Source organism: Polyergus mexicanus, unplaced genomic scaffold, assembly GCF_030449975.1.
Source record: "Polyergus mexicanus isolate NDT 795.1 unplaced genomic scaffold, iyPolMexi1.0 SCAF_4, whole genome shotgun sequence".
Taxonomy (NCBI): Eukaryota; Metazoa; Arthropoda; class Insecta; order Hymenoptera; family Formicidae; genus Polyergus; species Polyergus mexicanus.
The window spans coordinates 7,410,141-7,424,980 of record NW_027223324.1 but is presented as its reverse complement, the minus strand read 5'-3'; the positions used below and the strand labels follow the sequence as shown (position 1 = coordinate 7,424,980).

The following is a 14,840-nucleotide window of genomic DNA, read 5'->3' as shown; positions in this document are numbered from 1 at the left end:
AGTAATGCGTTACCGTTACCGTTACCTAACCTAACCTTTACTTGGAAAGTAACGATTCGTTACTTTTTCGTTATGTTTTTGTTTTTTGTAATGCTATAATAAGCTGTTAGATTATAAAATTATTTAATAATCAATATTAAATGTAATAATATATATTACAATTAAAAACTCTAAATTAGTCTCTATATAGCAAGCGTTTTTTATATTAAACTTATTTAATGATTCTAATTTTTTTATGCTAATATCTTTACTTTTTAATACACTTATCTTTATAGGAATTTAAATTGTAATTTACAAATTGTAATTTTGTCGAAAATTTTTATCAAACATTGTTTTTAAATATTGATAATATTATTAAGAGTGTATTCCAATATTCACTGCTAGTAGCCAGTAAGTTGTAAAATCTATAATTTACATTACTATAAATTTTCAATACTGGCAGTGACTATCAGAATACAGTCTATGATAGAAGCAGGGTTGGGAACGTTACTCTATAAAAGTAACTCGTTACCGTTACTCGTTACTGATTTTAAAAAGTAATGCGTTACCGTTACCGTTACCTAACCTAACCTTTACTTGGAAAGTAACGATTCGTTACTTTTTCGTTATGTTTTTGTTTTTTGTAATGCTATAATAAGCTGTTAGATTATAAAATTATTTAATAATCAATATTAAATGTAATAATATATATTACAATTAAAAACTCTAAATTAGTCTCTATATAGCAAGCGTTTTTTATATTAAACTTATTTAATGATTCTAATTTTTTTATGCTAATATCTTTACTTTTTAATACACTTATCTTTATAGGAATTTAAATTGTAATTTACAAATTGTAATTTTGTCGAAAATTTTTATCAAACATTGTTTTTAAATATTGATAATATTATTAAGAGTGTATTCCAATATTCACTGCTAGTAGCCAGTAAGTTGTAAAATCTATAATTTACATTACTATAAATTTTCAATACTGGCAGTGACTATCAGAATACAGTCTATGATAGAAGACTACAAAATATTTTTCAAAAAATACATCTATCTATTGAATAGATATAAGATAACAAAGAACCAAAAAGTAACGATAAAAGTAACGGCTAATTCGTTACCGTTAGTGTAAAAATGTAACGACGTTACCGTTACCGTTAGAAACAAAAAAAAGTAACGATCGTTACCGAAAAAAAGTAACTGTAACGGTAACGACGTTACAAGCAACGCGTTACTTCCCAACCCTCGTAATTATTATATATCTAATCACGCGCAGTTATTAATTAATATGTAATTACGAATAATTACGCATCCCATATTTTACACGCATTTAATTTCAATTACAATTTCAGCGCAATAGATACGCAAATACGCCTGGTATGATCGATTAGCATAATGGCACTGTATTTTTGATTGTTGATCCCGCTAAATGCTAAATGAACATCGCGCAAATAGGATCGAGAGATCGTGTGGCATGTAAAACGCGGAAACTCGGCGCAAAACTACGGCGTTCGAGGCGCATCGAAGTGCGTATAGCGCGTGTAGAGAGCGAGTGGATTGAAACTGAATTATTGGTCGTGTTAACGGGCTTGGCACCGCATCATCTATTATTTTCGGATTTTGCCCACACCAGGCTACGCACATAAATTACGCGCCGGAGTTCATCATCAAATATACATATATTATCGCGCCGCGTATTTTGCCGGCAAACATCATTCTTCCGAGGTAAAACCTGTAGTAATCCCTGGTGTGTCTCTCCCTCCCACCGCTCGACGCAATGTCCGCGTTAATCGTTTGAGGTTTCGATTCGGGCTCCGATATTGGGTATTTCGCAGATCGCGATCGCCGATTAAGGATACTAATCTACGTAATGTAATCATTTTATATATTATCGCGTTCAATCGGATCGCACGAATTATCTCGCTAGGATCACACTTATCTCTTTTCAAAGTATTTATCTCGCGATGGTAAAAATTTCATATGCATTCGTGAAGATTTTTAAAATTATTTGGAAAGTACTTACCTTTTGCGCTTTGCAGGCAGCGGCCAATGGCAGGACGTCGTGAGGATGAGCGGCGTGGCGATCGCGAAGACACAGGGCGCATATCGCGATTTTGCAAAGGGCACAATAGAGGGTCACCGCTTCGCCGTTGTGATCGTTGCAGACCGGCGTATTCTCGGGCCGGGATCCCTTGGCCCCGTTCGATTGCCAGCTGCCTCTCGGTGGTCCCAGATTGTGAGTTGCCAGTGGGCCCCTCTTTGGATGACAGGACTCTCTGCAAGCGTCGCAGTATAAAACCTGAAAGAAGAATAATCGAGCGCTTCGTATTTATATAGGAAATATTAAAATATTAGGGAGAGAAGAGAGCGATACTCATTCCCGGATCGATATTTACAATATCGAATGCTTAGGAGAAGAAGCTCTAAAAAATATTGATAACGTGATAGTGCTTGAAAAATATTTATTTAATAACAGTTTTATTAAAATTTTCTTACATTTTGATCAGCGTCAAATATTCGATCAACATAAATAACTTACATAAAACTGACATAAATGCAAATCTAAATTTGTCAATGATTATTAATTTAAAGAATATTAATTTTTTCAGAGACCAAAAAATACGAAGATGATATCGTTTTCATTCCAATACCGTAGCATAGTAAATTTCTAATGTATCAACCGCAAAATACATATATTATTAATAAACAATCGATGCATCATACCTTTTCGTTAGTTCAATCAATTAACCATTGTCGCAATATTCACATATTTATCATTCATCGTTTATCATTAATCAATCCCGTATATTGATGATCATTAATTGCAATTATAGCAAATGATGTGTATATTGTAATATTTCTCGCGATCGCTTTCTCCAACTGACAACGTTACCAAATATAAGACTAGACAACCACAAAGTCGTACAAAGTTATGATTGAATTAAATGTGCGCGGACTGATAATCCTAATTAATTATAGTACTTATGAAAAATAATCGCGTTTCGAGATAATAGAAAGACGTAGCGACTCGCGATATATCTCGAGTCTCGCCGAATGTGCGAATGACAAGGCCAGACTCGAATCACGTCGCTTGAATAGCAAGGCCAGACACTGTTGTAAACAAACAATATGCTATATGTCACAAAGTATGAGCGCCGGAGTTTTTGCGGCACCCTGTTGTTTACATGCCGTGGCCTTGTCATTCACGCAGCCGCTTCATCTTTATATCATCTCGCGATTATTTCTCATATTTACTATCATTAATGATTTTCCGTTTAATCGTAGCTTTGTGTTTTATTTTATTTTGTTCTCGCAGTTTCGCATCGCAATATATGGACCGTTTATTTTGAAAGTGGTGCAAGTCCATTTTCTTTTGTTTCGAGAAAATTAAATGTTAGCAGATCTGACAATTAAAAAATATAGGTTAATTATGTGAAGTCTGGGAATGTTTGTACTAATTTATCAATATGTAATTTGATTATATAAATTTCTTTTAGGCGAATTTAACTAAAATAATATATATTTCCAGGCTGCAAATGGACTTACACCACTTTCATAATTAGTCAATTGTAAATATCATTTAATTTCAATTTTGAAATAACAAATATCACTTAAAATATATTTCATATTAATCCAATTTTGTTTATAAATAATAACAAGAAATAAAATATAATTAGTATTTTTTATTTTGAACGTTAATTATATTTATATATTGTTAAACTTAACACAAGATATTGGTATTATTAATTATTTATGCTCTTCATGTGGCAGTGTTTTAAAATATTCATGATGCACAGGAGGTATATAAGATAATAGCTGCTGCATATCCTTATATTTTTCGTATGTAATAGGCCTGGCATCGTGATGGAAATTGGACTTACACCACTTTCATAATCAATGGTTACGCAATTTCTTTTACCGGCCAATTTTAAATTGAACAAAGCATTGGCATTTTTTAAGATATTAAATACTAACTAGTTATAAACAAAAAGTTTACACTAAATTAAGCATAAATTACGTCATATCTCATTTTTTTAAAAAAAGGACTTACACCACTTTCAAAATAAACGGTCCATATAATAACGTACGATTAATGTCGAGAGAATCATCTTGATACATTAATCGTAAAATCATCGTATTTTGCTGATTAGTGCAGACGCGATAGTAATTAATCGTGTTTCCGCGAATGAATGACATGAAAGAGCAACAAATGTTGAATGAGAAAGGAGAAAGAGGCCCGGATTACATCGGGCTACAGTGGAACAATTAAGGTGATTTATAATTTATTTATTTTCTCATTCTACTGTATTATTTGTAAAATTAATTGGTCGTTTAGTTTCGCGCTATTTGATTTATTTTTAATAATTATATAATACAAATACATATTCTGTTTAAATTTTACCTTAAGAAATATTTTAAATATTTATAAAATATATTATAATAATAATTATGTACAGAAATAGATGTGAATAAATCTCACTTTAAGAAACTAATTTTCGTACAAAGTAATCGTATAATGATTATCGTATAAAGACTATAACACGGCGAAATAAAATTTTAATTTTATCAAAATAATAATAGAGAAATAAAAACAATAACAGGACAATGTCGTTCAGTACCAGCAATATTCCTCGCTCGCGTTCGATATTTCCTTTCCGGAAATAATATCATTTCGGTTATATATCAATAACCGAGCCATTGTCGTCGCGCGAATACGTTGCCGGCAACGAGTGAAACTGCGCCGCATATCGATTCTCTCTCTCTCTCTCTCTCTCTTTTTTTTCCGCGCAACGAGAAGCGACCGGCGCGGCGAGAATGTAAAATCACAGAAAAAAATATCCGCCACTTGTCGCAACGCGGTACAATACACGGAGAGGGTTGAAAATGAAATTTAACACTTCGAGGAGGAAAGTGAGAAAGTGGGAGGCGAGACGAGGGTATGCGATTGGCGTATATGTTGGTCGACGCGACACTCCGAAACGCGGTAACACGATCTTTTCAAACGGAACAGCGAACAATATACAATACAATCGCTCTTTTCGCGAGCGCGGATGTTATGTAGTAACGATTTTTGCGGATGTATCGTCCAAACAATTTGTGCGAGACGGAATTGACAATTGTCCGAGAAATATTGTCTCTTATTTCTTTTTCGCACATAAAAGGAAAGATTAATTTAAAAAATAATGTAATAAAAAAATTGTAATAAAAATTAAAAAATGTTATTAAATATTACTAATAATACGGCTAATAATATTGAAAAATACAAGATTTCAAGTCTGCAAAAGAAATTCAAAATAAAAATTTATTTAGAAAATAAAAAATAGTAAATTATAAAAGTTTATTTATACGCATTGTTTAGCACGACTTACACTATTCAAGGCGCGCATTTTTATATGCTTATCAAAATAGGATTGGATATTCAATAAAATAACGTTCTAACTCTTTATTGTATTTTGCGAGAAAGGTGTATCTATAAATTTATCGTCCAAATTTGCCTGAAAACGAGATAGAAGTACCTCCTTTTATACACAATTTTAAGGTTTCTGCTCAACATAATTGGTCGATATAAAATTACCAAATATATGTTTAATTATAGAATTTAAATAAGAAATATTGATATCGTGCGGCGATATCACGATTCATAAGAATTTTTTTGTTCTCGATTTTGCCGTCGATGAAATCTCCGTCTTTCTCGTACGACGCCTTTATAGGCTCGATATTAATACCGATAACGTATAGACGATATAGACGTAGCTCTTGTAGATGAGAGAGGTTCTAGTGCGCTTATACCGCGAAGAGAAAAGTTATGAAGTGGACTTCGGGGAAGAACGAGGGGGAGTTAACGAGCATCCTCTGGACGAGGAAAGCACACAAGAGAAATAAACACGGCTGATGCCGCGATCGTTAAAAATGGTAGTCCTGGGAACTTTTTCTGATCTTGGATGGTAGAAGTTTTCATAGCGAGCGAAAGATTTGAAACATGAGGACGAAAATATCGGGAAAACGACGAAAGAGGCAATTGTCATTATAATACAAAGATTACATTAGATAATGATGATAACGTGACATGATCTAAAGATTCAAAAATTTCGCAATTAAAAATACAACTTCCTTTTTACAGAACGCCTTACGACCTGATAGTTTCATATTTTTAAGCAAATCCGCAGCAAAGACTTTTTTCCCTTCTTTTCTCGACTCCGGAGGGGACGAGGGGAAAGTTCCCTACAGAACCGCACGAACGGGAAAATGAGAAGAAAAAGTTTATACGAATGTCACAGTATGTGGCCTCTTGTTTGATCCAAGATTACAGATACATATTTTTAAAAATAGAATTATAAATAGAGAAAGCTTGCGTCATGGAAATACGTAGTCCATGACACTCGAATAAAGAAAGAACTGATGAAAAATGAAATTATTGTATTTTATTATAAGCTTGATTTATCATATACTTTTATATATTTTATACATAAATTTTTGTTGTCAAAATTTTCAACAAATTTAAAGAATCTGCAATTTAGTTTTACCATCTAAAGTTATTCCTAGTTGACATGAAAAAATAATAACGTTATAAATTAATGACGAGCAGTTTCTATTTGAATATTTACTTGAAATTATCTTCGCTATTACTCCACAGAACTATCAATCCTAGCTAAACGTATGTTCGCCAACAATCCCAATTATTTCATCCGTTCTAATTCGAGAATGACTGTTAAATTAGAAGAAATACTCAATCTCACGCGTCATACATTCTTTCTCGTTAAAACTCTTATTCAACCCCAATTATTTATTAAACTTCTAATCTCGCGCTAATCTCTGGCCCGAGATTCCAACGACGCCCGGAAAATAGCGCGCTCGCCGCACGACGCTACGTGCTACATCCATACCGTACTTTCGCAAATCCCCAGTGTGCATCAAACACTATATATATTCCCTCGATTATACACCCCTATTTAATATAATCGGGCTAACCTCGCACTGCTCGCACGCGACGGTCGCGTCGCGCGGTTCCCCCTCGCACATCTGGCATTGAAGCCGCGCGTTCCGCGATTCCTGATATTTGTCGACGATGTGCTGCATCGCCCAATACTTGGGCAGATTGTGGGCACCGCCCTCGTCGAAGTAGACGGTCTTCTGGCAGATGGGGCACGAGAGGCAGAGGGTGCCGCCGGACGGCGGGAAGCCGCCGCCGTTGCCCGGGGTACCGACGTAGCTGCCCGGTCGCGAGCTCGTGGACGTGCTGCTGCAAACGACGCCGGAATCGGTCTCCGATAATATGGACAGCTTATCGGCTTCCTGATCTGAGCCGGGCGCGTTGGACGAGTCGGCGGTGGATTCTGGCGGCGAGTCCGGAGGCGCCTGCAGATTCACCGCGCAGGCGAGGCACAAGGCGTGCCAGCAGGGTAACAGCACCGGCTCCACAAACAGCTCCTTACAGCTGGGGCACCGCAGTTCGTCCTCCATCGCGGATGCACCGGTGGCTCGCCGTCTGGCGATCGTCCTGGAGTCCGTGGAGGATTCCTCGTGGATTCTCTCGAGCCGCGGCAGCTCGGATCGCCTCGATCGGGTCTGCAGGGTTCCTTCCTCAGGATGGCAGACGAGGCGACGACGTTGCGACTACGTCGACGGTCCCGTTCGATCCCCTTTCGTCGATAATTGCCGGATCGAAATGCGGTATATGTAGAATGCAAATACAGAGTGAACGGAGGTGTCTGAATTCCTCGGTACCGCTTTCACGCGGATTTCCCTGCGATTATTCCGACGTGTCGTGAAGAAACTCGTTCGATGGTTTCTTCTATCGAAGAAGCGCTCGTCGTCAAAATCTGATTACGATGCTTCCGAAGCTAAAGAGAGATCGCACATTTGTAGTCTAAGGCAATAAGAAACGGAGGATCTTGCGAGGATTTTCTTTAAAACATTTCTCTTCAACGGAACATAAATCAAGAGACTTCTGTTTTCAATTGACGCGAAACGAATGAGAGAAGCCGCCTCAAAGCGCGCGCCGAAGAAGAAGAAGCTCGATCTTTCCTATCAATTATCAAACGGCTAAATCTATCTCTCAACGATCGCACAAGCTTCCTGGTTTCATCACTATAATGCCGACAGGGATCCCATTGAATTCGACACTCGGATCACGCGCGACGATCCCACGTATCGATCGCGCCAAAAAAAAATCCCTCGATCCGTTCACCGGCGTGCTCGTTGATAATCCATCGCGTGATCCAGCAACGCGCACACTTCTCGTGTTATTAATAGCGAGCGGAACGTAAACTCTTTCACGTTTCAGCGGGAACGTGTCACCTGTCGATCGTGCGCATCGCGGGCTTTTCGCATTATCCAAGATCGTACGTTCGTCGACTCTCCTCGTCGACGCGTCTCTCTCGTTCGAGTTCGAAGATTGTTGACGAGTCTCTGGTTGACTTGGATATAATCGGCGCACGTACTCACACACGCGGGACACGCATTTGCCGCCCTCGCTCGAGCTCGTGAGCGCCGAGGACCACGCTTGCCAGAGAACAGCATGCAACCTGGAAGCCGTCACCGGGTTGACTGACTCCCGGCATCGAGTCAAAGTACCGTCGCGCATCGCGGCCACGCACGCTCAGGAGCGTGACCGTAAGGGGGAACCGAGGGATACTTTACGGAGGCAGGGGTTCTCAAGTTTGTCTCGATCTCGCGTCTCCTTCCTCATGTTCTATTGTCAAAAGACACGCGATAATAATTATCCGTCCATTTTTATAAATTAAAATTGAAGATCTGACATGCGAAAAAAAGAATGTGTGAGTGTCAAATATGCTGATCGGCAAGAAGCAATTTTTCTAAACGACGTATATTTACTTGCAGAAAATATCTCTACATCTATTTTGCATTCTTACATGTAGTCTTGGGTAATATGTGTATTACTGTCCTATCGGGCTTTGATACATGAAGAGTACGAATTTTTTTCAACAAAAAAATTATAATTAGATAAATTTTCTGTTGTATATAATAATGTAATTATATTGTATATATCAAAGTATTTACTTATCTAATTTTATCTCTTTTATCCTCAATTTCGAAAATCTCTTTCTTTCGAACGTAAGACTGATTTTCGCATAGCTATATTATTGCGAAATTATTCACGCTGCGTGAAACCGGTTTCACGCTCCGAACGCATATCTCAGGGACGCGCCTACACGAGGCATATCGTTGTATCGAGGTCATTCGAGAATCAAGTACACAGACTTTATCTAAAAAAGATTTATAAGTGCCTGAAAATATCTGCTAACACGTTAATAACTAATTACAGTAACAATATAAACAGTAGTAATTATATTATCAATTAATATTTTACATTGATTTTTATAACTTTAAGAAAGTAATCACATATAGTTTTTATCACATTTTTATATACATCATAAACACATTTAAAATTTTAATTGGATAGTCATTATAGGGGGATAAACCATTACTTTTTTCAAAATTAAATAAGAAAAACGATAGTTCGAACGAGAAAATTAAGACATTCCCGCTTCAAATGTTACCATCGACATCATCTTATTTATTGTTGACGGGAATGCGAAGAATTTGCACAAAGGATATCTGCAATAACTTCTTACAAGCCGCGAGTAACTTGGCGACAATACCGTTTCTCAACATAGGAATATCTCGCTGATGTGCGAGATAATAAAACGGAAAGGGAACGATATATACAGCGCGAGTCTCTCTCTCTCTCTCTCCCGCGGCGAGATGCGCGAGGGACTTCGGCATCCTTGGAAGAGAGAGAAGAACGGAACAAAGGACAGAGGGTTTGAGAAAGGGCAGGGTTTCGAGTGATCCGCGCGATATAATACCATATATACACCCCCATTAAGTTAACCTCCTCACCAGCGCTAAATAAGTTTTAACTTAGATTACAATTAGGTGCTAATTAAGTGCCGGAGGCCAAAATTTGGTGCTCGAAACGTTTGGCAGGAAATTAGAATTATACTGGGGACGGGGGGAGGGGGGGGAGGCTGACTTAGCATTAAGCTGGTCCACCCATACAAAAAAACATATAAATAAAATAATTATTTAGAAAACAAATACATAATAATTAAGTGCTAATTAAGTGCTCTCAGAAACCGTTAAGATATATCCAAAATAAAATTATTTTATACCACTTTACTCTTGTACGACGGTGCGCGCGACCGATGTTTAAGTTGGAAATCCTGCCAAACAGATCGAGCACTTAATTCGGCGTTTAGATAACTCGACATAATATTAATTAACGAGTATTTTGATACCACTAACTATTGAGCATCTAATTATTTCATATAACTTTAACCTTGTACGACGATGCGCGCGACCGACGTTTAAGTTGGAAATCCTGCCAAACAGATCGAGCACTTAATTCGGCGTTTAGATAACTCGACATAATATTAATTAACGAGTATTTTGATACCACTAACTATTGAGCATCTAATTATTTAATATAACTTTAACCTTGTACGACGGCGCGCGACCGACGTTTAAGTTGGAAATCCTGCCAAACAGATCGAGCACTTAATTCGGCGTTTAGATAACTCGACATAATATTAATTAACGAGTATTTTGATACCACTAACTATTGAGCACCTAATTATTTAATATAACTTTTCTCTTGTATGACGGTGCGCGCGACCGACGAGTATTTTGATACCACTAACTACCGGGCACCTAATTATTTAATAGGATTTTATTCTTATACTTCGGTCGCGGGAAGTGTACAAACATAAACTAACATTAAAAAATTATATGCTCAAAAGTTACTAATATTGAAATACTTTTTTAAATATATTATATGAAGATATGTGTACGCCGAATTAAGCGCTCATTCCGTTCGGTAAAATTTCGAATTTAAACTTCGGTCGCGCGCACCGTCGAACAAGAGTCAAGTTATATTAAATAATTAGGTGCTCAATAGTTAGTGATATCAAAATACTCGTTAATTAATATTATGTCGAGATATCTAAACGCCGAATTAAGTGCTCGATCCGTTCGGCAGGATTTCGAACTTAAACGTCGATCGCTCGCACCGTCGTACAAGATTAAAGTTATATTAAATAATTAAGTGCTCAATAGTTAGTAATATCAAAATGCTCGTTAATTAATATTATGTCGAGATATCTAAACGCCGAATTGAGTGCTCGATCCGTTTGGCAGAATTTCGAACTTAAACTTCGGTCGCGCGGGCCGTCGTACAAGAGAAAAGTTATATTAAATAATTAGGTGCTCAATAGTTAGTGGTATCAAAATACTCGTTAATTAATATTATGTCGAGATATCTAAACGCCGAATTAAGTGCTCGATCCGTTCGGCAGGATTTCGAACTTAAACGTCGATCGCTCGCACCGTCGTACAAGATTAAAGTTATATTAAATAATTAAGTGCTCAATAGTTAGTAATATCAAAATGCTCGTTAATTAATATTATGTCGAGATATCTAAACGCCGAATTGAGTGCTCGATCCGTTCGGCAGGATTTCGAACTTGAACTTCTGTCGCGCGCACCGTCGTACAAGAGAAAAGTTATATTAAATAATTAGGTGCTCAATAGTTAGTGGTATCAAAATACTCGTTAATTAATATTATGTCGAGATATCTAAACGCCGAATTGAGTGCTCGATCCGTTTGGCAGGATTTCGAACTTAAACTTCGGTCGCGCGGGCCGTCGAACAAGAGTAAAGTTATATTAAATAATTAGGTGCTCGGTAGTTAGTGGTATCAAAATACTCGTTAATTAATATTATGTCGAGATATCCAAACGCCGAATTAAGTGCTCGATCCGTTCGGCAGGATTTCGAACTTGAACTTCTGTCGCGCGCACCGTCGAACAAGAGTCAAGTTATATTAAATAATTAGGTGCTCAATAGTTAGTGATATCAAAATACTCGTTAATTAATATTATGTCGAGATATCTAAACGCCGAATTAAGTGCTCGATCCGTTCGGCAGGATTTCGAACTTAAACGTCGATCGCTCGCACCGTCGTACAAGATTAAAGTTATATTAAATAATTAAGTGCTCAATAGTTAGTAATATCAAAATGCTCGTTAATTAATATTATGTCGAGATATCTAAACGCCGAATTGAGTGCTCGATCCGTTTGGCAGGATTTCGAACTTAAACTTCGGTCGCGCGGGCCGTCGAACAAGAGTAAAGTTATATTAAATAATTAGGTGTTCGGTAGTTAGTGGTATCAAAATACTCGTTAATTAATATTATGTCGAGATATCCAAACGCCGAATTAAGTGCTCGATCCGTTCGGCAGGATTTCGAACTTGAACTTCTGTCGCGCGCACCGTCGTACAAGAGAAAAGTTATATTAAATAATTAGGTGCTCAATAGTTAGTGGTATCAAAATACTCGTTAATTAATATTGTGTCGAGATATCTATACGCCGAATTGAATGCTCTATCCGTTTGGCAGGATTTCGAACTTAAACATCGGTCGCGCGCACCGTCGTACAAGGTTAAAGTTATATTAAATAATTAGATGCTCAATAGTTAGTGGTATCAAAATACTCGTTAATTAATATTATGTCGAGATATCTAAACGCCGAATTAAGTGCTCGATCCGTTTGGCAGGACTGCGAACTTAAACGTCGGTGGCGTCCACGGCCGTACAAGAGTAAAACGGTATAAAATAATTTTATTTTGGATATATCTTAACGGTTTCTGAGAGCACTTAATTAGCACTTAATTATTATGTATTTGTTTTTGAAATAATTATTTTATTTATGTTTTTTTGTATGGGGGGGCCAGTTTAATGTTAAGTCAGCCCCCCCCCCCTCCCACCCAGTATAATTCTAATTTCCTGCCAAACAGTTCAAGCACCAAATTTTGGACTTCGGCACCTAATTAGCACCTGATTAGCACCTAATTGTAATTTAAGTTAAAACTTATTTAGCGCTGGTGGGGGGGCTTATTTAATGGGGGTCATATATACACCAGGTGCAACGCGTTCCGCATGCGGTGCAGCCAGCCGCGTGATTGGCCGCGTTTTACACAACTCTGTGGCCCAAAACTTTTCTTCCTTAATCAAACTGTCGCGTTCGTTCGGGGTGAATGACCACGAAGAAGGCACGCAGGCGCGCCAACTTCCATGAAATTCTACTATAAGCGCATATCCCTCGTTCACTCATCCATCCTCCCTTTGCCGTTCCCTTCTCTTTCCTTCTATAGCAGAATGGGATAACAAAACTTACCGCTAATATCGCGAAACCATTCCAAGGATCACCGCGGCATCGAAATTATTTACCGGGCACCGCGCCAATGCTATTAAACGATCGTTTATTTATATCATTATTCGGCCGCGCGTGGGACTTCCTGCCTTCAAAATAATGCTCTTGATACTACGAGCCTACGGATAATTGATGGCGGGATTAAGGGAGTTGCTTAGAAAGCGCGCGAGGTGCATTTGGGGCAATGGAATATTAACATGTATGATATAAATAGCCAGCTTTATACAGGCCGTTTCATCCTCCTGTCGTGCATTCATTCTACACAGATTTTTGGATAAAATCAGAATTTTTTCTCAATAATATTGATTACATACTCGGGGATCCGATAATTATTTCTTCAGTTATAAAAAAAATATATTAAAATTGTTTCAAAATTTTTATTTAAATGCGTGTTATATGAAACAGAATGTTATGGATGTTCAACTTTAAGTACGAGCAATACAAGCAGATGGGAATTCTTTGTCGCCTATTCCTTTCGCAGTTAAACATAATGCCGGTCCTACGTTATCTCTCACGGAGATATTACCTCGTTTCCTTTACCGATATAATAAATTGAATTACATCTGCCGTGTAACTGACAAATAATTAATCAAATCCGGATCCGGCGTGGAAGGTAAATTTCAATGAACGAACGATACATTGGCGTCCATGAAAGTATTTTAACCGCAAGCGGAAACGAGAGTACAATCCGTCAAGAAGACGCATTTAGCTCGCTAACTTGCATTTACGTGGAATAGGACTTATGTCTGTATATATAATAACATTCGATTGAGAGAGAGAGAGAGAGAGAGAGAGAGAGAATAATTAACAATGCAAGTACGTTGCTAAATATAAAGTATGTTGCTAACATAATTTTCATTCCTGTTGATCTATTACACATATATAGGGGAGACTGATAGGCCAGTTTTTTATTTTTAATAAAATACATGAAAGAAATATTATTGTAATTATTATCTTCAGTAAGACATATATTTGACTATCAAATTAAATTTTTAAAATTAGCTTAATTTGATGATAATTAATATATGTCTGATAATATAATATGAAAGGCAGCGATGATAGACGAGAGAGCATACTATCTTAAACTTTCAATAAATTCCAACATTTGATTTTTCTTATTATTAGAAGTGGCCAGTTGGTTGTTGGTTTAGATTTTGGCAATATATTTGAATATTATCCAATATAGAACTCAACTTATCTTTGATTTACTAAAGTCAATTTTTTGTTGCAGATAAATTACTTTTTGGTTATCAATTCGTCGAGTGTTGCATATAATAATTTATATTATATTCACCTCTTTTTTGCTGTGAGAAGCGGATAGCGGATCTACGGTTAGTTGGCCGTAAATCGCTGGGAATCTACTATCAGGATTAGCATGGAAGGATTTTGTTGCGTGAGGGATAATCGGACACAGATTTATCAAATATAAATAATATTTTTATTAACTCGAGTACAAACTCGCGTTATCAGCCTTAGCGTTCGGACAAAAGAATACTCTCTAGTCTGGCAGTTGAACACCTTCTTCTTCTTCTTTTTCTTTTGTCGAATAGCTCCGGGCCTGACCACACCGGACCACACGGCCAAATCGATGTAAATTAAAGAAATCAATTTTGAAGG

General features: G+C 37.1%; 1 protein-coding gene across 2 annotated transcripts in view; it reads right to left on the bottom strand.

Moving 5' to 3' along the window:
- Trim9 (E3 ubiquitin-protein ligase Trim9) overlaps positions 1-8,514 on the bottom strand; it is a 106,918-nt gene extending 98,404 nt beyond the window's left edge. For both annotated transcript variants that reach the window (XM_070294098.1, XM_070294099.1), the window contains exons 1-2: positions 6,955-8,514; positions 2,009-2,284 (exon numbers count right to left, since the gene is read on the bottom strand). In XM_070294098.1, coding sequence (XP_070150199.1) covers positions 2,009-2,284; positions 6,955-7,446 — 768 coding nt within the window. In that variant the 5' untranslated portion in view covers positions 7,447-8,514. The remainder of the gene's footprint in view (positions 1-2,008; positions 2,285-6,954) is intronic.
- Between the last annotated feature and the right edge of the window lie 6,326 nt (positions 8,515-14,840).